The sequence below is a fragment of the Rhinolophus hipposideros genome, assembly GCF_964194185.1.
Source record: "Rhinolophus hipposideros genome assembly, chromosome: 13".
NCBI lineage: Eukaryota > Metazoa > Chordata > Mammalia > Chiroptera > Rhinolophidae > Rhinolophus > Rhinolophus hipposideros.
In genome coordinates, this window is record NC_138059.1 from 29,700,474 (window position 1) to 29,725,522 (window position 25,049).

The 25,049-nt window shown below is 36.4% G+C and overlaps 1 protein-coding gene across 3 annotated transcripts in view; it reads left to right on the forward strand.

The window, feature by feature from the left end:
* The window catches only part of UBR5 (ubiquitin protein ligase E3 component n-recognin 5), a 126,305-nt gene that overhangs the window by 22,024 nt on the left and 79,232 nt on the right, over positions 1–25,049 (forward strand). For all 3 annotated transcript variants that reach the window (XM_081070096.1, XM_081070097.1, XM_081070098.1), the window contains exons 2-5: positions 15,410–15,454; positions 15,819–15,900; positions 16,365–16,441; positions 17,161–17,280. In XM_081070096.1, the coding sequence (XP_080926222.1) occupies positions 15,410–15,454; positions 15,819–15,900; positions 16,365–16,441; positions 17,161–17,280 (324 nt within the window). The remainder of the gene's footprint in view (positions 1–15,409; positions 15,455–15,818; positions 15,901–16,364; positions 16,442–17,160; positions 17,281–25,049) is intronic.

Sequence of the window (25,049 nt, forward strand, 5' to 3'; positions counted from 1 at the left end):
CAAGCGTTCCCATTTTAACTCAGTGATTGTTGCTATTACTAGGGCAGGTCAGAGACGGTCATTATGAGCAGCTCCAAACTAAAAATCAGTGTAGCGTTTGGGTCTGCCTCAGTTTGGGTCTGCCTCACTCGCCACCCCATCTCCCCCTTTCAGGAAGCAGAAGTTAGTAATGAAGAAAGGAAGTAGCTGATTAAACCAATAAAGTTGTTAGTGTGTGCGCTGCTGCAGGATTAAGAACATAGTATCTCTGACTACTAGTAAGTGATTTCCAGGCATTAAAAAAAAGCATGGAAAAAACCAGCAGTTTGGCGATGATAATTAGGGATTGGCAGATAGATAGGCAGATCTCCTTCAGAATCCTTCCCATCATTAGCTCTGTATCATATCCACACACTTCTAAAAAATATTAAGGGTTTTTTGGTGTGTTTTTTTAAAGTGGTTGGAAGATAGAGAGTGGGGACTGAGATGGGATGGGAGCCTCTCAGTAATGTCAGTCTGTAAATTGGAACCTACCTATTGAGTCAATGCATTTATCTTAAAACTTACAGTAAGGTGAAAAATTGGAAGCAGTAATGGTGGATCCTTGAGGCCAATATGCGAGCCGGGCCTTTGCTATGCTAGTTGTGTTGCCAAGGAGGAGAAATTTGTGTTCAGTTGTGCTCCACAGTGATAAAACCAAGGACTCTGGTTAAAGCCCTTGAATTTGACTATGGTGGTTGATGACATTTGTTTGATTTCTTTGGTTTACATCTCTGAATTATACCTAAAGGAAGGCTTTCTGGAATAGAGACCCTAGTTAAGAATGTTAAGAACCCTAGTAGGCCCAGATTTCAAATAAGTCATTTGATACAGCTTTCAGACGCCTTCTGGGTACACTGGTGAGCATGCTTTCAGTAAAAACCAAGGTTGTCAGGCAGTTGGATTGTAAAGCTCACTTGATTAGTTTAACTTCCAGGTAATAAAGATGCCCAGCAAGGTCTGCTTATGCTGTAGTAGGAAAATGATACTGAAATTTATTGCTCCCTTCTGAAAGTAGGTGATTTTGAATCATAAAGATCTTTTATTTTTCCACTTAAAGGAATAAAAATGCCTGTTGCCATATTATTTGGATTTAGAATTATCTGCTGAAGATAGTTTGAATTTTTTGACACTATAATTTTAGGCAGCATGGGATTGTTTATGCTGTTTACTTTTTTCATCCTTTAAATGGATTCAACAATAAAAATCGGGAAATCATTTTTATTTAAGTAAAGAGAAAAGACAGGAAAGGTAGTTTGTTACTGTTGAGCTCTAGCTTTCGGAGAGGCTTTCTCTGTCAGGCACTCTCCAGGGTTCTGGGAGCTTGGATCTCAAACCAGTTCCTCTTCTTCCCTAAGTTCTTTCTGGAAAAAATGACCTGAACTGTGTTCCATGTTCAACTTCAGGATTAAGCATAGTTAAAAAGATTTCTTTATTGTAGGATTTATCAGAGTCTTTAATGGAGGTACATGAATTTTGAATTTCTAAGAGGGGTCTATCCTAAGTAACATTAACAAAACTTGAAATTCAGTAGGGTTATTAATATCTCCCTAAATGGACTACTAATATAGTGATTATTTTCACAATCCTTACATGTACTTGTGGTATTTTAGAGAAGCGATTTCCAAACCTAGTTGGTCATCAGAATCACTTTTGGTCTTTAGACATTTCTATTTTTAAGTTTTGAGTTGGTAATATATTTATGTATTTTAAAATTCAAAAAATGTACATTGGCACCCAGGAAGTTTCCCTCCCTGCTCTTTTCCCTACCTGCCTACTTCCTTTCTTCATAGGTGACTGATACTGTTCTTTCTAGCGATATTTTATGCATGTGCTGTAATTTTTTAAGCCAGAATATTAAATTACTGAGCCTTATATTTGGAGATTTCTGATTTAGTAGGTTTGCGTGGGGCCTGAGAATGTGTCTTTTAATATATTCTCTAGAGATAGTGATGATCAGGCAGATTTAGGCACAATTCTTTCCGGTGGTACATATTATATTTGCATGTGGTGTATTATCTAGTTCTTTAAAAAACTCTGAAACAGATATGGAACCATCATTTTTTGGCCAGGAGATGGAAACATGAGAGCAGATGTTAGATGACCTATTCAAGGTCATGCTCCAACTTTTTTCAGTTATATAGGTGGGACCAGGCTGGCACTAATTCTGCCTTTTCATGGCTACAATGCTGATTGATGGTTGGTAAAAAAGCAAACAAAAACCCTAACAAATAAAAAATTATTCTTCCTACTTTTGTACCGCATTAAATGTTGGAATTTTTTTTGTATTACAATTACCAGTAGATGTCCAGTGATTAGATTTTCTCTAGTTTGCATTTTAAGTCACTTAGATAGACTTGTCATCAATTTCAGGCACTTAAAAATGCAGGCTGCACACAGACTTTTTATCTGTAATTTTACTTCCTGAGGAGCTCTCCTTTTCTCTTCCCTTTGCCTCCAGCTTCCTTTGGCCTCTTCAGCACATTTCCTTAACACCAGATTAAATCGAAGAAGAGGGAGGGCAGAAGGGAGAAGGAGGACCATCCTCTAAGTGGGGGAAATTGGGAGAGTATCCCAGGACTGTAAAGTACTATATGATTTTTCTGTCTGTCTGGTAAACTCTTTCTTAGAATAATTTTCAAAGAAAGCATTTCAGAAATTTCTCATAGCATTGCAGGGACATTTGACTAGGGTATAGCCTTCAGGTGGGTGATTTTGTTGGACAACATTCCTTTGGTATGTTTTTAAAACCTAGTCTTATAATATTGGTCACATAGCAGAACATCTAAAAAATCTTTAAAAATGACTTTGAAAAGAATAAAAAAGTTGTAAACATACCACTTTGAGGCAGTGTATGAATGACCATTTGTTTAGCCACCCATCTATTATAAGATGGTTACTAAGGATTTGCTATGCGTCAAGTGCTGGGCATTAATAAATTAGTAAAATATAGCTTTTGCCTAGAGTTTGTCTGGTGGCAAAAGATACAACTATTTCATCAAGCAAGTAGTTACAGGATAAGAAGTGCTATGGAGGAAGTATGCCCCAGGTATAACTGGGTCTCAGAGACATGCCTAATTTAGCTGGAGTGGAAGGTGAGTTAAGGTTTCCTGCAGTTTCTTTCAGCCCAGCCTTAAGGAACTAGTAGCTAGATGTGTAGAAGGAAATGGAAGTAGTTACTCTAGGTTGAGGGAATAAACATGTAGTTTAGGAGCATAAGTTAGGTAGGAAATTATGAGAGTTTGGTGATGTTTGGAGTATAGAGTTGTCGTGCGGGGTCTCCTGTGGGGTCTCTGCGCCCGCTCCCCACATAAGAACGCAGGACATGGTGAGGCCAAAAAGGAACACCCACGAAGCCATAGATGGGGGAGTCATACCACTATATTCTCGCTGGCGGCACTATAGTCTCACTGGAGGCTGGATCCACACTGTCCACAACCCGCCATCCTAACTGCAATCCGCGCTTGCTAGCTCAGCCACCATCTTCCTGATAGCCCCCATTTGCTGCTAGTGTAGCCACAGCAGTTATATTAGTGGCCAATGGCTCACTGGTTACAGCTGACGGCCAACTAGCCACAGCTGATGGCCGGCCAATCACAGTTGATGGCCATTTACTACCTGAGCCAGCACCTTTCTATGTGAGGCCGAGAGCCCAGAAGCTGCTCTCTGGGACTCTGTTTCCACAGAGTGCTTTGGAAGAGTGAGATGAGATTAAAGAGGTAGTAGGGACCAGAAGAGAAGGAATCTTTCACTCTTAGTGAAATAAAAATTCACGTACAAGAAACAAAGAGTTATAGTGCGTCTGCAGATTGCCGTTCCAAGAATTCCCAGACTTAGCTGTCATTCCCTGGATCCTCAGGTTCCTACCAGATCTCAGGATTCAAATAGGGACCTATTTAGTTTGGCAACCAGTTCAAGCCAGAACTTGGTGGATTTGAAGCAGATACACACACACACACACGGTGTGATCATAAATTACGGTGAATATTTAAATAAAAATTTATTACAGGAAAAGACACATTGCCATTAATCCCCTTCAGAATACTCCCCCTCACTTCAAACACTCTTATCCCATCGTTCTTGCCACTTTCTGAAGCAGTCCTGGAAGTCCTCTTTCCTGAGTGTCTTTAGTTGTCTGTGTGGCTGCCTTGATGTCCTGGATCAATTCGAAATGTTTACCTTTTATGGTCATTTTGACTTTAGGGAAGAGCCAGAAGTCACATGGTGCCAGATCCGGTAAATAAGGTAGATGAGGACACACCGTAATGTTTTTATTTGACAGAAATTGCTGTACCAGAGTGATGTGTGACATGGAGCCTTTCCATTGTGATCAAAACATACAGTGAATGCTGCTGCCGAGTGCCATCGAACAGCAAGGCAGGGCTCTTCAATACGGGAAGTGGTGCATCGAACCTTAGTAACAGTGTGTGACAAGTTTCAACTTGTTTAGTGCAGTCAATCGGGTGTGAGCTACAAGTGAGCGAAGGTGTGTTTTAAAGTGTCATGTAAATCATCCTCCATCATGACAGCACTCCGTGTCACATGTCACTTCTGGTACAGCAATTTCTGTCAAGTAAAAACATTATAGTATATCCTTACCCACCTTATTCACAGGGTCTGGTGCCTTGTGACTTCTGGCTCTTCCCCAAAGTCAAAATGATTCAGGACGTTGAGGCAGCCACGACAGCACAACTAAAGACACTCATGAAAGAGGGCTTCCAGAACTGCTTCAGAAAGTGGCAAGAACAATGGGATAAGTGTATTTGAAGTGAGGGGTGTATTCTGAGGGGGATTAATGGCAATATGTCTTTTGCTGTAATAGATTTTTTAAAACATTCAAACATTCACCGTATTGTTTGATCACACCTCATATACTGGAGGTGCCAAAAAATGTACACAAGTGGACACTTTGGTCACCTTTGCTCAAGCAGTAGTTTGCCATAATCAGAAGTGTCTGGACGCTGATGGTAACCACTCTGAACACCTCTTGTAATTGCAGATGTCGAAGTGACGTGTATTCATCTTTTGTTATCGGTATATATTATTACAATTTTGATACAGTTTTTTCCTTTCTTAAAATGTGTATATATTTTTTGGCACCGTGTGTGTGTGTATACATCGCACACACACATTATTATATGTATTATATATATTTTTAACATAATATATGTGGCAAGCTAGTCAAGGATGAAAAATACAGTTCAGTGATAATGATAATGGCTGTCATTTTTTGAGTATTTAAATGGTTGGCTCTTACCAAGGTACATTACAAAATTACCTTTAATTCTTACAGCAGCCCTACCACCAGACAAGTGTTTCATCTCCTTTTAACAGACCAAGAAAACCTTCCAGGCCCTGGGAGGTTAAAATAATTAAGCTTGCCTACCATTACAGAGCCAGTTAATGGTAGGGATGGAATCTAACCCAGGTTTGTTTGCTTGACACCATTCTTTTTTCACTCCACTACGGTGCCCTTCACAAGATTGCAAGTGTGATTCCTGGGGCAGATGGAATGGGAGCTCAGGTATGTAAAATGACCAACCATTTCAATTCAAAGGCAGTAAAACTGCTATTTCATCTTTGATGTTGAAAGAGCAAGGAGAAGGAATCCCAGTAGCTCTAAGTTTAAAGAAGCTTTCCTGAATCAAATGGCATCAAGATCCTTGGTCAGAAATATAACCTCCTGATTTTCTTGTTTCTATGGAAAAATCAAATTTCATTACAGGTATTTTATTTCAGTTTGCAGTTCTATCTCAAGGACTGAATAATTTGCCAAATGGCAGTATTTATATTATGAAGTGCATCAGTTATTTCTTGAGACATTTGATTTGTATGTAGAGTTAAAATTGGGTTTGTAATGATTTGAATACATTATCTGCATTCGGCAGATACTGTATTGAATGATGTTGCACGTATTCAGAATGTAGATACAGCCTAACAGTGAAGAAAAGGAAGAATTTTCTTTTGAAATTTTGGCTGATGCTGTACTTTTTAGATGGGAGCTCTAAAGAAGTCTTCTTATCCTCTATTAGCACAATTTGATTCTTGTATGTATAGTCTCATGTTAAGAAAATGAAATTAGGTGAGACAGAAGGATTTAATGAAATTCTCGAGAAAAAATAATGTATAAAGGCTGTATCTTTTATCTTTCTCTACCAGATTTCTTTTTGTCCATTTGGCATGTGTATTTCCCTTTTCCTGTTTTGAATGAACTGAAAACAACATGGTTGGTTTTGCTTTAAAGGAAAATAACTCATTTTGTTGTGTTCAGCATTTAGTTTCTCAGAAATGTGTTTATCTTCCAAATGACACAGGAGTTTGGGATTTTGGTTTCCTTTTCATTTTGATAGTAAAATGTTACTTATGAGACTATATAGGAATTTCTAACCAGAATAGTTTTCCAGATTAGGGAAGAAATTATAAGTGTGAAGTCACTTTTTTCTATGCTAGTTTGCAGAGTGTTTCTATAATGTGAATTTTCTTAATCTTAGTTTTATAGAAATATTTTAACAGTTTTCAGCTTAAAACCATTTTAGAAGGAATATTTAAAAGAATTTCGCACTTAGAAAAATTTATATCATTGTTTTGAATTTATAATATATATTTATAAGCTTTTCGTTTTGGTCTTGAATGCATCTTGCAGGTGAATGACCTGTATCATTTAAAGTGAACACATTATATAAACTGGCGTATGTCATCTCCACAAGCGTAAAGCATGTATAAGTCCTACCTTTAACCGTCATTCAGGAAGCTGACAGATGATTTTTTCCTCTACAAAAGCTGTCATTTGTGTTATTTGGGGTCTTTCAAGAGTAAAATCAGATGTTTGCTACTTGGCATAGTGTTCTTTGGCTAGGCAGAAAGTGAGAAAAATCAGGCCGCTATTTTAGCAATTGTCAAGTCAAATTTAAGATTTAAAAGACTAAAAACTGAGCAAAGATAGTCTAGGGATTAAGGTACAAGCTGAGCTTTGAATTATAAAACTGATCAGATTACTCTTCACCAAGGAAGTACCTTTTTCAGAGGGTGTGAGGAGTAATCCTTCTGCATCTGTCGTTTCAAACCCATATGCCTACAGGTGCTAGGTAGGTAAGGACATTTCTAGTCACCAGTTGTTAGATCTCATTTTATAGGAGAAGCTGGGAACCTGAAATTCTATCCGAAATCTTAAGTTAGCTAAGACTCTTTAAAAATCTTTTCAAAAATTAAAATATTTGATTAAATATTATGTAGGCTGGTAATTTGTGACATTTCCTTAAGTGTGTCATGTTGTATCCCATGTCTCGCCCTCCTTCCCCTTTAGTAATTGACTGTAGCTTTTGCATATAATTCTTAAAGATGTTTTTTTGTATCCTTGCCCTTACTGCAGCATTCTCCCATATTAAAAATCACTGGCCAAGTGAATGATAGACAGTGCCTCATGGGAGTTTAATAGTATCAGGGAGGCAGTGTTAAAAATTTCAATATGTTTTATGATACTTTGCTGTACCATTTTATGTCTAAATAGAATCATGCACGAGTGAATGATTTATTCATAGTGCAAGGTAGACACAGTGGACTTTAGTAAAACAATATGAAAAGTTCATTGATAGGCTTTCAGATTCTGCATTGCCTCCAACCTTTAAGAAACGCTCACTTGTTGGGTTTTGGTGTAGTGTCAAAGAATACCCATTATTTGAAAAATATTTTAAAAGTACATACTTAGAAGTTTATTTTGGTTGATGTTTGTGGCTGTTTTATTAAGAATGAGCAATTATTTTTTTTTCCAACATTGATTTTGTAATTGGTTACTTCAATGGCACTGGCATTTTACAATAGAACACGGTAATTCTCAGAGTGTGGTCTGCGGACCTGGGGATCTCTGAGACCCTTTCAGGCACTCTGAGGTCAAAACTGTCTTTACAGTAATACTGAGACTTATTTGTCGTCTTCACTGTTTTGACATTTGTGCTATTGTTCAAAAGCAGTGGTGTATAAAATACCAACTTCTTAGCACAAGTCAAAGTATTGGCACCAAACTGTACTGGAAATGATTGTATTCTTTACTTTTTTTTTTTTTGTACGTTTAGGAGGGAAGAAAGCCAGTTTCACCTAAGGGGGTCCTTGATAAAGCAATAAAAATTATTAATATTATTAAATCTTAACCTTTGAGTGTGTGTCATTTTAATAGTGTGACAAAATGAGAACATTGATTGTGTTAAGGAAAAACATGTTTGCAATTGTTTTAGTTGCAAATTAAACTAGCTATTTTCTTCATGGAATATCATTTTTATTTGAAAGAGTGATTGACAGGACTATGGTTATTCAGACTTGGATATTTGACAGACATTTTCTTGAAAATGAACAAAGTGAGCCTGTTACTTCAAGGAAAACAACTGAAGCTATTTGTTGCTAAGTTGAGCTTTCAAGCAAAAATTAGAATTTTGGGAAATTTGTATCTATTATTGTGAGTTTGACACTGTAAATCGATAGTCAGTTGAGCAGATGTGGTTTTGAAGGTCTGTATAAGTCAGTAAATCAGGAATTTCCCAATGACGATGCATGCTGTTACAGACTCACGTGTGAACAAAATGTTTTTTTAATTGGTAGGTTTTAGATTCCACATTGCTCCCAACCTTTTAAGAAACTATCACTTCATTGAGTTTTGGTGTAATATCAAAGAAGAATATCTACAACAATCTGAAAAGGGTATTGAAATATTCCTTCCTTTTTCAACAACTTATCTATATAAGGTCAGCTATACTTCAACCAAAACAATATATTGTGGCATATTGAATGCAAAAGCAGATTTGATAATTTATTTTATATTAAGCCTGATAATAAAGAGGCTCATAAAATTGTGAAATAGTTTCCGTCACAAGTATTTTTTGGAAAGTAGTTTTCATAACGTAATTTATGTCAATATGTAATGATTTTATTTTTTAAATAAATATTCAAAAATTTTCTTGGTTTTTACTTTAATATTATAAATACCAATGGATGTAACCCACACCAAAAAAGCTTTTTGGGGTCCTAAATAATTTTTAGATTGTGAAGTCGTCCTGAGATCAAAAAATTTGAGTCATTAAAGTACATTTTGAGGGGTTGGAAAGGGAGGCTGTTGAGAAGACTTAAAGAATATTGGAGGAGGTGAAAAATCCAGATTCAGAGAGTCTGATTTACTTTTTAATTTACTTTGTGTTTTCTGTAGGAGATACAAAGACATAAACTGATGGTCTTTTCTTTCTTGAAGCCTGAAATCTTGTTTCTGTAACTTTTTACTTCCTGTTTGGCCATTAAGATAATCTTATTCCTTGCTTCCTTAATGTTACTTTGAAGTTTTTTGTTATCATCTATGAATGAAAAAATATGACAAGGACAAAATAGGGAGATTTTAATATATCTAATTTGTTTATATTCTAAGATTATGGGCTTCTTATATTTTTGGTATGAAAATGAGGCACTGTGATCTTTTTCTGTATGTGTGTTGTCAAAATAACTGCATTGTTTCTCTCATTATCACCTGTTCCCACTCACATTTACTGTTCCATGAAATCCCAAAGTTGGAGAATCCACAGTCAGGGTGAAATTCAGATAGAAACACTACAAAATGGATTTGCAAAATGCATCTGAAACTGAATGTCTTGAAGTCAAATTTCAGACATACAGTCTTTCGTAATCACAGAGGTGAAGAGCGTCATCTCTAATGTGCTAGTGCTTCGCGCTTGGGCCAAGGCAGCCCTAATCCTTCCAGGCTCTTCCCTGCTATTCTCAGCCCCATCCGTCAAGGTAGTTCCTAATATTTAAGTCACAATACTAAGTGGGTGGATTGAGGAAAGGCTCTATTCCCTTCACACACACACAAAATTCACAGTGCAGCATGAGGAGAAGACTCAATTGACCCCCTCCATCTTACAGTAAGACCCCCTAAAGGAGCTCCCTTATGAGCATGCATGCCTTAGGTGGTTTGCCATTGGCTTGCTCAGGACTGTGAAAAGGGATTTGGCATTGGATGTCCTCTGAACTGGATTGAACATGCTAGCTGATGCTGGTACAAGTAAATGGCCATCTCAGAAATGCCCTCTGTGACTTTGCCTGCGGCATAGCCTTTCCCCCCGGTTACAGCGGCTGGCAGGTGGGATCACCATGTGATAGATTTAATTTATTGATATCAGTGATAATGTGAATAGTTGACATGCAGAGAAGCAGTTCAGAGCTAGCATGTGTATAGCGTGGTGCAATAGTTGTGTAAAAGGACAGTGTGTGAAAGTTAAGGACAGACTGCCTATGCTTAGGAAGGTGCATGACGAAATTGTGGCAAGACCTTGTTCTGTGGTTACAGATGGGTTTGACTCCGATCTCTGCCATCTGTCTGGTAACATTGTAGTCTCCCCTCTCCCCGCAAAACGTGTAATTTTATTGCTTAGTGGGTTTTAGGCTTTAAGATGTAGAGGGTTTGCTTTTGGAGAAATGCAATAAATATTCCTGCAGTATTTCTTTTTCTACAAGAAAATATCTAGGCACAGGTTTGTAATATACTGCATTCATGTTTTGGCAATACCTGCCTTCTCTGTGGATGAGAAGGGGTGAGCTTTACGACATTTTCTGTGGGAGTCCATGATTTACTGTAGGTAACCTTTACTGACTATTGGCTGTTGTTTCTTTGTGTGGATTACTAAGCTTTTTACTGCAAATTAAAATTATATGAGATGTAAAAGTTTTATTCTGTGATGGATATCTGGAGGTTAGAGTGAGGTCACTTTAAAGGCAGTTTGCTGATATGATAAATGGTGAATTATTGAATATTTTCTCGTCAACTAGTCTGCTTATAAGAGTTATATGGGCAACTATCCTAAAATCTGAATATTCATACTTTTCTTGCTTGTTCTAAACTTGAATTTGAGGTGGAAGACCTGGGAAGTTAGTTTTGTTGAGATTGAGATCAGGAACGTTTTGTTTTTTTCTGCCTTTAAATGGATTGTATATACCAGTATTGTACATTTTTCTCTGTTGGAACTGTATCTTAAAGTGGAAGAGTGGGGAAAAACTTGGTGAGTTTTATCCTGTCTTTGCTTAGACTCTGAAGCCAGTTCAGACAGAAACACAAATGACTAGCATGTAAAGTAGACAATGAAGGTTCTCTATGAGGCAGAAGCTGTAGACTTCTGTAGGGAGAAAGTGCGGGCTAGCAGGAGACATTCATGGAGGGGGTGGTATTTGAGCTGGACCTGAAATAACTAGGAGTGCTACTGGAGGAAATGTATGGGCACATTATGCCACTTACCACCATTGAGATGATCACTGGTAAAATGGGTATATATATCATATATATGTATATATATATAATATGAAAGCTATGATTTTGTAGCACATGGGATATTAGGAATACCTTTCCCTTCTGGAGAATTGAAGCCTTTTAGGGATCTAAATAAATATATCTAATTTTTTTTAGTTTTAGAAATTCAGCTAAAATTCATCAGGTTTAATTCAATTTAGGGGAGGTGTATGTCTGAACATGCAAGTGTGTTATGTGGCGGGGAGGAGGTAGGCAGAGAATTATAAAATTGAAGAACCTGCACTGAGTGCAGTTGCCACTTGAGTAGTATCAGTGAGAAGATGAATTATTTTTGAAATTAATAATGTTAAATTTGAGGAAAATGAAACAAATTATAGGGGATTCAAGGACAGCAATGAAATATGTTAGCTTCTAGCAAGTACTGTTATACTTTGATATCTTGTCTCTCTATTAACATCAGTTTGCTGTTACCTTACCCTTGGTGCTTAAAAAAAAAAAATTCCAGCCTTCAGATCTGTAAAATGTCTATAAATTTAAAGGAATAAAATAGGTTATTGAATCAGAATATAGAATAAATCTTTGGTGTAGGAGTATTAAGGATTGTCGGAAGTTTATTGCTAACCTATCTATTGTTGTGTTACAGCCACCTCACAAAGGCTTTCCTCTTTGTCCCTCACTGAGACTAAATACTGAGTTATGAGGTTATTTTGTAATGTTATACTGTACTCTTAAAATTGTTTTCCATCACAACTACATGGAAAAATTTATTCTGAAGTAGAATTTGGTGAGCTCTAAGATGGTTTTCTTTTTATTTTAAAAATGGGGAAAACTTTTGTTGATGTTGCAATGAGAGGAAACACAGTCAATAACTTTAAGCATTGTAAACTTTTGGAGGAAGACCCTTTACTTAAAGTAGACAGGCCTAATGATTACGTACCGTGTTTCCCTGAAATAAGACCGGGTCTTATATTAATGTTTGCTCCAAAAGATGCATTAGGGCTTATGTTCAGGGGATGTCATCCTGAAAAATCATGGCATGCTTATTTTCCGGGAAACACGATAGAGACATTTAGTAATTCAGAAAATTTAAATAAATGTGATCATTGGCCTGCATTGATTCTATGATTTGCATGTCTGCTGAGAATTGCAAAAGGGAACTAAATACTCATTTTATAGTTTACTTCTTTTTTTGCTTGAGGGGTTTCTTTGTCACTGTTATCTGGGGTCCACGTAAACTAATGTGTAGTTGGCCATTTTAGTCATGATAACTGTCTTGAGATTTGGAAGAATGATAACATTTTGTATAAACTTTTGGGATTGAGTTTAAGAAAAGTAAAAAATTTAATATTTGGAGAAACATTCTGTGTCTATGTAAAGTCAGTCTGTTTATGAATGTTTCAGATAGGTAAGATGAAATTGAAGATGACAATTAGTAAGTGCTATTTCCATAAAAACATTACATATATGTCCTCCACTGAGACATTTGCTTTTTATACATTCATAAGAATTTCAGGACTGAAAAGAACCAGAGATGACTATTCGTCTTTCCTCACATAGATAAGAATTTGAGACCTAATGGGTTTAAATGAGCCCAGTTAGTAGTAGATGAGCTGGGAGTAATCCCCAGATTGCTTCCAATACAGATGGATGTACATTTCACATGTAATTAGGAGTCTCCCATGATTTTTAAGATTAGAAAATTTAATTGATGGCAGTAACTATTTACTCTATCCTCTTAGTATCCTGAAACTTGCTGAGTTCTTGAATGATTAAATGTTTTCTAGCATTTTGATATCCTCAAAGCCTATTTTAGTTTTATAAATATTACCTACCTTGAATGACATTTGGAACCATGAAAGGAGCATTTAATTCTTAATCTCAGTTATTGTCCAGCTTTGAAAAGACTCTGACGTGTTTTATTTACCCCCACCCTCCCAGCATACTCTATACTTTGTGAAAACTCTAGAGACAGTGTTGAGCTAAGGAAAAAAGGAGTGGAAATGAATGGGTTTAGTTGTAAGCCAGTGAATAAGTACCCTCTAAAAGTGTCACTACTGTGGTTTTGGGGAAGTAAAACCTTTCTTAGCCGATTCTCATATGCTGGCTCTAGTAGGGTGAAAAGTTTTGTAAATTACAGTAAATGTGGGCGGAGGAGAATGAAAGCTCCTGCCTCTGCTCTGGGTCTTCTGAAGGCTGTTGTTATTGCCCAGAATGTAGCCTTCCAGTTTACTTTCCCTGTTTTTTTAATCAGCCTTCTTTCGGAGCTCATGAGTTCCAAAGTGCGTTACTTTACGGTGTTTTCTCTTGTCTTAGATCACGGAAATGTACCTTGTAAATCAGGACATTGGGGCTTGGTGAAAAAGCTTGACGTTCTAGGACCTATGAAAACATGTTTTTGTTAATGAAAATAGATGGAACCCTATACCACAAAAAGAAAAATGTGTTTTATGGGGAGTCAAGTCACACATGATAAGATGCTATTCTTTGTGAGTGAGAATAAAGGCACCAGTGAGTATCTACTTTTTGGGAGAGAAATTATGGCATCATTTGAAAGTTATTCTTGCTTAGGGATGTAATTTGGTATTGGACAATTCTTATATGTATGTTAGTGTTTGAAAGATGCTCCTCAGCATTGAACAGAGGATAGAACTACCCAGGATAAAGTGAAGGGACAACTGACTCCTACTAGAATCTCTTATTGAAATAGATTATTTGCCCATAGATACTATAAGTTGTGGCAGCTCTTTAACCCTAAAATCTGTTAGTACAAATGATTGAAATTTGATTTTGTGTATTTTTTGTCACTTTTTAGAGAGTAAAATTCATGAAGTTTCCTGTTGATTTACTATTTTAACTTTTTCCCATTGCTTTCTAAAATTCTCACTTTATTTTTAAGAGAATTATTTCTGAAAACGTTTGGAAAGACCAGGCAGTTGTTTTGGTAACTTCACAGAATCAAACTTTTAAATCTCTGCATTTGATTACATCTTTACATTATAAAATGACGTACTTCACTTGATCTTAGCCAAAAGGCCAAGAAGCAATAAAAATGACTTACTTAGGTTGACAAGGGTTTAAATGGGTATTAACAATATATTAATTCAAGAATGTTTCTTTGAGAGACACAGCAAAATCATAATAGATAATTAGTTAATATTTTTTAATGCAGTCCTTTGAGATTTTTCTAAGAATATTCAGTCCTCTTAAAAACGGGAGGTGTTAAATTTGTAGATACGGATATTGAGGTTTTAACTTGTGCAATTTTGTGTCATAAGGCCTTGATAATTGGAGACTATGCCTTAAGGTTTTGGGGCTTTTTCTACCCCGTTATATTAAATTCTTAATAGATTAATAGGTTTGTACTTCCCATGTATTTCATGACATACATGTACATTCAAGAGTCTCACTTTTAATTTTTTTATTGAGGAACAGAGTGTTTCTCCAGGGCCCATCAGCTCCAAGTCATTGTCCTTCAGTCTAGTTGTGGAGGGCGCAGCTCAGCTCCAAGTCACTCTTAGTTGCATGGGACACAGCCCACCATCCCGTGTGGGAATTGAACTGGCAACCTTGTTGTTAAGAGCTTGCGCTCTAGCCACCTGAGCCATCCGGCCGCTACTCCGGCTGGCAGCTTGTTGTCTTCAATCTAGTAGTGGAGGGCATAGCTCACTGGCCCATGTGAGAATCAAACCGGCAACTCTATTAAGAGCTTGTGCTTTAATCAATTGAGCCATCTGGCTGCTCCCAAGAGTCTCTTAACATACATAGCACAGTATTTAAAAATTGGATTTACATTAGGTGTTGGTACAAATACCAGCTCTACTGCCACTTTCTGTTACACCAACTCTAGAAGCCTCAATTTCCTTATCTGTAAAATGGGATTAATAATATTAATTATTATTGACATTACTAATGGGGTGGTGAGGGAAGGGAATTTGCAGAGTTGACTTGTGATTTTTGGTGGGACAAAAATCAAAAACAGTATTAAAGGCATTCTCGCCAAATTTTTGTATACCTGTTGGAAATCACCAAAATAATGGTACAATTACCTATCAGAACTGTTTTATTTACAAAGGACTTGTACATGTGGTTTAGTCATGTTTTGTTTTGTTTTTAAAGGTTACGGGAAGTTTCAGAGAAGCTGAACAAATATAATTTAAACAGGTAAGATTTGTAAGTTATTTTACGTTTCCTGAAAAGAATGATTTTCCTTTATTTGGAAAAAGAACTCATATTTAGGCAGCATCTTAGGATATTTTAATCTATCAATTTTTTATGAGTTTGGTTCATTTGAATTATAGTTTCTTTTCATACTGTGTTTTTTTTAAATTTGGCATACCAAAGAGCCATAATGACTATGGGATATCATAATTATTATTTTCAATTATTGCTTTAAAATATGTAAATATTCATTTTTTAAAATAGGTTTTGCCAGCTATCTTGTTTTGTTAATTGGATAAAAAAAAACCCTATGATATATTTACCAGTTAATAAGTAATTTTACTTACATGCTTTTTTTATTCACCAGCCATCCCCCGTTGAATGTGTTGGAACAGGCTACTATTAAACAGTGTGTGGTGGGACCAAATCATGCTGCCTTTCTTCTTGAGGTAAATGGTGTACTCTAAGATAGAGAAATGAATATAAACAGTTAAAATACAACCGTGCATCAAGTTCCTTTTTTTTAACCGTGGAAAACAGCAGTTTCTTGCAAAGAGTTATTTCAGAGATCACCCAATTCCATTTCCCTATTGTGTAAATTCTCTGGCCCAGAGAACACTTAACTGATTTACTAGAGCTTGAAACTAGTTAGTAACAGAATGGAGATGTTCCTGATATGCAGTTATTTCCTTACTCTGAATTCTGTAGATTGAAATGTTTTAAATTATTTTTACTGGTTTTTTGATTATGTAAAATATATTTCCCCCACTCAGACATGAGCACCTTTTGGAAGGGAGCTTATTTGTTGTCTTCTGAATTGATAGTGATAGGTATATAACCTGTTTGTTGAATACATTCAAATTTTAATATGCATTTTTACTTTATAAATTTCTTCTATTTTGTTTGCTTTTAGGATGGTAGAGTTTGCAGGATTGGTTTTTCCGTACAGCCAGACAGATTGGAATTGGGTAAACCGGATAATAATGATGGGTAAGACATTATGTCCTTTCTGTTTAACAGTTAGCTATTAAAAGGTATTATTTTAAACTTGTGTTTTGATTTTGGTAACCCTCAAGTTAAAAAAAAAAGGCATTGCAAAAAATGAGACTCTTAAAATAGAGTGAAATGGTTACTTTGTAGTTTAATTTTAATTTTTATGCAAGCAGTGATATATAGCAAAAAATATTAGTGGTAAGAGTAGCAGAGGAGTTGATCATTTAACAGAAATAGGTTACCAGAAGAATGATACGTATTTAGTAGGTCCCAAGTGAGATTTGCTATTTGACTGAAATAACTTGTTAGATCACATTTCTTTTCCTTGTTAATATTTCCAAATCAAGACACTCAATGTGAAAATGACAGGGTTTTTAAATTTTGGGTCTTTATAAATGATGGCATAAAAAAAGATGTTTATATAATGTATGATGTGTTTCAGTTGACTGCTTCTAAGGAAAGAAAGCATGATTACTTTTAAAAATCTAAAGAACAAAATAGTTTCAACCAGGAAGAACCCCCGGATTGTTGTGAGGCTACAAGTTTTTAGGTTGCTCTTTGATGTAAAATATACATTTTTGGTAGGATTAAGCAGGGAATACTTAGGCTGGTATTTTACCAGTGCAAGTCCCAGAGTAGTGAGGCCTGGAAATCCAGGCTTGTTGGTAGGTAATTTGGGACTGTAATGTATTGTTTTACCTCTTGTTTTTTCCCAGGTCAAAGTTGAACAGCAACTCTGGGGCAGGAAGGACGTCAAGGCCTGGTAGGACAAGTGACTCCCCGTGGTTTCTCTCAGGTTCTGAGACTCTGGGCAGGCTGGCAGGCAACACCCTGGGGTAAGTTGTAGCCAGATGATGGCATCCATTGGTCTTGGCCATTCCTCTGTGAGTGCTCGTCTTTAATATTATCTAGTGATGGAATGAGGAAACTCTACTGAACTCTGGGCAGGAGCCTATATTGCTCACGGTGAGCCACCATGATAAAAATAACCCACACAGGCTAATTACAATTAACCCAGGCTCTTGACCTTTTAAAAATGTATAATGTTCACATGAGTTTATAATGTCATTTATCGTGTCGCTTATGTCTTTTAAAAATTTTAGTGATACCACCTTTGATTTTGTGACTAATTGTTGGGTAAAAAGAAAATAACCTTTCTTTCTGGTGTCCAGATCAGATAGTTCTTTCCAAATTAAATTAATGAGGTTTGAAATTTATGTAACTAAACCTTACAGCCTTTAATAAAGTTATTTTTGCCTTTGTTTTTTTTAAATTGAGGTATAATTGACATATAACTTCGGAGGTACAACGTAATGATTCAGTATTTGTATAGACATACCTCGGAGATAATTGAGGGTTCAGTTCCAGACCACTGCAATAAAGCGAATATCGCAAAAAAATGAGTCACATGAATTTTTTGGTTTCCCAGTGCATGTAAAAGTTATTTTTACACTATATTGTAGTTTGTTAAATGTGCAATAGCATTATATCTAAAAAAAAGTGTATGTACCTTAATTAAAAATACTGTATTGCTAAAAACTGTGAACCATCATCTGAACCTTTAGTGTCATAATATTTTTATTGGTGGAGGGTCTTGCCTTAGTGTTGATGGCTGCTGATTGATCAGGGTGATAGTTGCTGACGGTTGGGTGGCTGTGGTAATTTCTTAAAATAAGACCACAATGAAGTTGAACACATTAATTGACTCTTCCTTTCACCCGCTATTTCTCTGCAGCGTGCAGTGCTGTTTGATAGCATTTTATTCACAGTAGATCTTTTTTCAAATTGGAGTCAGTCCTCTCAAACCCTGCCACTGCTTTATCAACTAAGTTTATATAAAATTCTCAATCCTTTGTTGTCGTTTCAGTAATCTTCACAGCATCTTCAGGCCAGTAATCTTCATAGCATCTTCAGGCTCCACTTTTAATTCTAGTTCTCTTGCTGTTTGCACCATATCTGCAGTTGCTTCCTCCGCCGAAGTTTTGAGCCTCTCAGTGTCATCCAGGAGGGTTGGAATCAGCTTCTTCCAGACTCCTGTTAATGTTGATGTTTTGACCTCTTCCCATGAATCACAATTGTTCTTAATGGCATTTAGAATGTGAACTCCCAGAAGGTTTTCAACTTACTTTGCCCAGATCCATCAGCGGAATCACTATCTATGGTAGCTGTTGCCTTATGAAACATATTTCTTAAATGAGACCTGAAAGTCAAAATTACTCACTGATCCATTGGCTGCAGAATGGATGTTGTGGTAGCAAGCATGAAAACAACATGAATCTCACTGTGTACCATGTTTCCCCGAAAATAAGACCTAGCCAGCTCTAACACATCTTTTGGAGCAAAAATTAACATAAGACCCGGTCTTATTTTACTGTTATATAAGACCGGGTCTTATGTAACATCACATCACATCACAACGTAACACTGGGTCTTATATTAATTTTTGCTCCAAAAGACACATTAGAGCAGATTGTTTGGCTAGGTCTGATTTTCGGGGAAAAAGCTACAGCAGAGCTCTTGCATTGTCAATGAGCAGTCATATTTTGAAAGCAATCTTTTTTTCTGAGCAGTAGGTCTCAACAGTAGATTGAAAATATTCAGTAAACCATATTGTAAATAAATGTGCTGTCATCCAGGTTCTGTTGTCCCATTTGTAGAGCACAGGGAGAGTAGATTTTGCCTAATTCTTCATGGCCCTAGCTTTTTGGAATGGTAAATGAGCACTGGTTTCAACTTCAAGTAACCAGCTGAATTATCCCCTAAGAAGAGAGTCAGCCTGTCCTGTGATGCCTCTTCTTTAGCTATGAAAGTCCTAGATAGCATCTTCTTCCAATATAAGGAAGGCTGTTTTGTCTACATTGAAAATCTGTTGGTTAGTGTAACCACCTTCATTAATTACTTTAGCTAGATCTTCTGGATAACTTGCTGCAGCTTCTACATTAGCACTTGCTGCCTCTCCTTGCACTTTTATGTTATAGAGGTGGCTTCTTTCCTTAAACCTCATGAACCAACCTCTGCTAACTTCAAACTTTCCTTCTGCAGCTTTCTCATCTCTCTCAACCTTCATAGAATTGAAGAGAGTTAGGGTCTTTCTCTGGATTTGGCTTTGGCTTAAAGGAATATTGTGGCTGGTTTGATCTTCTATCTAGACCAGTAAAACTTTCTCCATATCAGCAGTAAGGCAGTTTTTCTTTATTATAATTTGTGTGTTCACTGTAGGAGCACTTTTAATTTTCTTCAAGAGCTTGACTTTGCATCTACAATTTGGCTAATTGTTTGGTGTAAGAAGCCTAGCTTTCTATCTCGGCTTGCTATATGCCTTCCTCATTAAGCTTAATCATTTGCAGCTTTTGATTTAATGTGAGAGATGTGCATCTCTTCCTTTCACTAGAACACTTAGAGGCCATTGTAGGGTTATTAATTGGTCTAATTTTAATATTGTTGTCTTTCAGGGAGTAGGGAGGCCTGAGGAGCGGGAGAGATATGGGGAATGGCTGGTCAGTGAAGCAATCAGAACACACAAAATTTTTCAATTAAGTTTACTGTCTTTATATGGGTGCAGTTCGTGATGCCCCAAAACAGTTAAACAGTAGTAATATGAAAGGTCACTGATCACAGATCACCCTAACAAATGTAATCATAAAGAAAAAGTTTGAAATATTATGAGAATTATCAAGATGTGACGGAGACAGACATACAATGAACAAATGCTATTGGAAAAATGATGCCCGTAGACTTGTGCGACAAGGTTGCCACAAACCTTCAATTTGTAAAAAATGAAATATCTGTGAAATGAAATAAAGCAAAGCACAATAACGTGAGGTATGCCTGTATATATTATGAAATGATTACCACAATAAGTCTAGTTAATGTGTTAAAAAAAATTCTTTTACTTGTGATGAGGACTGTAAGATCTACTCTTAGCAACCTACAAATATGCAGTACAGTGTTATTAACTATAACCAACTATGCTGTACATTATATTTCCATGACTTATTTATTTATTCTATAACAGGAAGTTTGTACCTTGTTTTTACTTTTTGAATTATTTATAAAATGTATAACTTAAACTAGATACTCAACTCTTCTTCCATTTTTATCTAAAGTTGATATGATAAAACTAAAGATGTCATATACAAATTCCAAGCCAGATGATTTTACTCATTTTGTATATTGATTCTTGAATAGCCCGATTTTTTTTTAGCGACTCACTGATACGATAATGCCAAATCAGTCAAGTCAGCATATGTGCCAAGGCTGATCAGAGAAATACAACTAGAAGCAATTTAAATTGTTTAAAAATATAAGGGGGGAGGTTTTAAACATTTTTTGTTGTTGTTTTGACACTGAATTTTTTAAGTGAAGTTAGATTTAAAAATTGAGGTTCCAAAATGCTTACTTTGTTTATTTTTCTGTTTTTATGCTAAATGAGTTTATTTTGAGGTCAGAGGAAGGCTGTTGAGTTGGGTGCTGCATCCTTTAGCTCATTGTGTGCTAGAACTATTAATTGAAAACATAGCTCTGGTCTTTATTAAAATGTTGGCGTATCTCTTTTTAATGGTCCTATGCACACAACTGATAAATTCTGAAAATAATTGGTAATAACAAATGAAATTTCCATTTCCTTTGATAAACCTAGAAAGTATTTGATTATATTTAAGAAAGAATAATTTCTTCATAATATTGTGTCAAACTATACCTTCTTTAAGATAAAAATTTCTTTGTTTAGTTGAAAGGTTGGCAAAATACAGCCTATACGCTAAATCTGACCCCTCCTGTTTTTATTGAAACACAGCTATGCTTGATATTATACAATCTATGGCTGCTAAGATGGCAGAAATGAGAGTACTGGCCACAAAGACTGTTTGTTTAGCCCATAAAGCCTAATAAACTATTTACTGTTCTGCTCTTTGCAGAAAAAGATTGCTAATCCATGGTTTAGTTTATCTGTTTACCTAGTGGCATTTGTTCCGAATCCTGTACTCTGTTTATTTTTAAATTTACCTTTTCATTTTGAAATAATTTATCTTTCAAAGGTTACAGAAACTTTCACTCAACTTCTCCAAATGTTATTTTACATAACTATAGTACAATTATCAAAACCAGGAAATTAATACTTTTCAGTGCTTAATCTACAGAGTTTATTCAGATTTCACCAATTGTTCCACTACCCTTTCTCTGATCCAGGATTCAATGTAGGATTCCATATTGTATGTAATTGTTATTCTTCTGTAGTTTCCTCCAATCTGGACTGGTTTCAATCTTTATCTTTCTGGACCCGGATGAATTTGAAAAATGGCTGGTTATTTTGTAGAATGTTTGAATTTGTTAATTTCTCATGATTAAACTCAGGTGATGCATTTTTTTTAAAGTATTTTTTTTTTAGAGCAGTTTTCAGGTTTCAACAAAAATGAGACGAAGGTACAGAGATTTCCCATATACTTGCTGTCCCCACACACGCATAGTCTCTTTACAGTATCCCCGACCAGAGCGGTCCATTTGTTGTAATTGATGAACCTATATGGATACATCATTATTACCCAGAGCCCATAGCTTACATTAGGGTTCACTCTAGATAGTGTACATTTTATGTTTTGGACAAATGTTTCATGCCGTGCATCCTTCATTATAGTGTCATACGGAGTAGTTTGCCTTAGAAATCCTCCGTGCTCTACCTGTTTATCCCATCCTCCCTCCAGCCCCTGGCAGCCACCGATCTTTCTGCTGTCTCCATAGTTTTGTTTTTTCCAGAATGTCATATAGTTTGAAACATACTGAAAGTGTATAACCTTTCCAGATTGGCTTCTTTCACTTAATAATGTGCATTTAAATTGCTTCCATGTCTTTTCATGGCTTTATAATTTATTTCATTTTAGTGTTGAATAATAGTCTATTACCTGGACATACCACAATTCATTTATGCATTCACCTATTGACAGACAGTTTGGTTGCTTCCACGTTTTGGCAATTATGAATAAAACTGTTATTACCATCGTGTGCCGGTTTTTTTGTGTGGACGTAAGTGTTCAACTCCTCTGAATAAATAATACCAAGGAGCACAATTGCTGGATCATATGTTGAGTATGTTGAATTTTGTAAGAAACGGTTAAACTGGTAAAGTAGATGTATCATTTTTTGTTCCACCCAGCACTGAATTAAAGTACCTGTTGCTCCACATCCTCACCAGCATCTGGTGTTGTCAGTGTTCTGGATTTTGGCCATTCTAATAGGTGTGTAGTCGTAGCTCACTTTTTTAATTTGCATTTCCCTGATGCCAAATGGTGTAGAGCATCTTTTCATGTGCTTACTTGCCATCTGCATAGCTGCTTTGGTGAGATGCCTGTTAAGGACTTTGGCCCGTTTTTAAATTGAATTATTTGTTTTCTTATGATTGAGTTTTGAGAGTTCTTCGTGTATTGTGGCTAACAGTCCTTTATCAGATAACATCTTTTGCAAATATTTTTTCCCAGTCTGTGGCTTGTCTTTTCATTCTCTTGACAGTGTCTTTTACAGAGCAGAAGTTTTTAATATTAAAGTCACTCTATCAATTATTTCTTTCATTATGCCTTTGAGGTCCGATCTAAGAAGTCATTGCCAAGCCTATGGATATATAGATTTTCTTCTGTGTAATGTTCTAGGAGTTTAATAGTTTTGCAGTTTACATTAAGGTCTTATGATCCATTTTGAGTTAATTTTTGTGAAGGGTGTAAAGTCTGGATTTATTTATTTTTTGCATTTGACTGTTCAGTTGTTCCAGCATCATTTGTTAAGAGGTTATCTTTACTATGTTGCCTTTGCCAAAGATCAACTGACTATATAGGGTCTACTTTTGGGCTTCCTATTCTGCTCCTTTGGGGGTTTCTTTTGTCTATTTTTTTCACTAGTAGCACACTGTCTCGATTAATGTGCCTTTATAGTAAGTCTTGAAGTTGGCTAGCATCAGCTCTTCAACTTTGTTATTTAATGTTGTGTTGGCCTTCCTGGGTCTTCTCCTTCTCCCTGTAAACTTTAGAATCAGATTGTTGATGTCCACAAATTACTTGCTAGGAATGTGATTATGATTGCAGGTGATACATTTTTGATAGAAGTGATGATGTGCTCTTCTCAGTGCATCCTGTCAGGAGGCATATGATGTTGACACGTTTCATTATTGGTGATGAGGTTATTAACCCCCGATCACTTAATTGAGGTGGTGTTTGCCAGGTTTCTTAACTATAAAGTTCCTATTTTCCTCTTTGTTAATTAATATATATTTTGTGGGGTGCTAGTTTGTGACTCTGTAAACATCTTATTTTTATGCTTGATTTTAGCATCCATTGATGATTTTTTGCCTTAATTATTTCTGTGGTGTTCTACTAATCGACAAATATTTTAAAAAATATATTCACCATTCCTTTTACACTGACCAGTTGGAATTTGACACTAAGGAAGAACTTTTCCTCCTTGCCCTTTTCTTTTTTATTCTGTTTCTATTTGGTTATTTGTATTATTATGGTCTTATGGATATTTTATTTTATAGTTTATAATCCATTACTATTTATTAATGTTGCTCAAATTGTCCTAGATTAAAACCCTCTTTTCTTTATAAATACAACTTGCATATAACCAATTATAATAGACTATGGGGCTGGCCCAGTGGCTCAGGTGGTTGGAGCGTCGTGCTCCTAACACCGAGGTCACCGGTTCGATTCCCACATGGGCCAGTGACCTGTGCCCTCTACAGCTAAGATTGTGAACAACGGCTCTTCCTGGAGCTGGGTTGCCGTGAGCAGCCAGAGGTCGGCGTGAGCGGCCGTGGGCTGCTATGTGCTGCCATGAGTGGCCGGTGGCCAGCAGCCAGCGAGAGCTGTTGTGAGCCAACCGGAGACCAATGGCCTCACCCCAGTGGCCTCAGCCCGGGGGAGGGCAAGGCTCATAATACCAGCATGGGCCAGGGAGCTGTGTTCTACACAGCTAGACTGAGAAACAACAGCTTGAACTGGAGGGGGGTTTGGTGGGAGGGGGAAAAATAGACTGTATGACAGAATGACTTAAATAGAGCAGTGGAGTTTAATAAAATATGCACCAAATATAGCAATAAAGTGTAGTACCTTTGAGCTTGAATAAAATCTCTGTATCTCTGTAGACCTGCTCCAAAGATGATTAGGGCTAATTTTAAGACTTTGAAATGCAGAGAGAATCAATAATTTTTGAGTCCCCCTTACCCATCTTTGCCTATTTTTTTTCACATCCACGTTTCCCTCCCATTTATAAACACACACACACAGTTTAGAACAAACTCTATAAACTGTCTTTCATGTTGGGTTCGTTATTGCGATATTTAAAAGTATTCACAGTGCCCCCTGAGAAGTCATTGCAGGTCATTGTTTACCTCTATTTGGTCTTGTTGATGTCCACAAAGCGTAAATACTTAAAGGCTGCTTGTTTCTCTTGACCTCTATGAACACTCTTCTCAGTTTGTTGATGGTGAAATTGTGATCAAGTTATTTTGCAAATCAAGAAATTGTATAGAGTCAAAAATATTTTCCTCCATATAAATTTTTTTCATAGTGGGTTTTTCCTTCTTTCTATGTTGATTACAATAAACTTAAGTTTGCAATTTGTA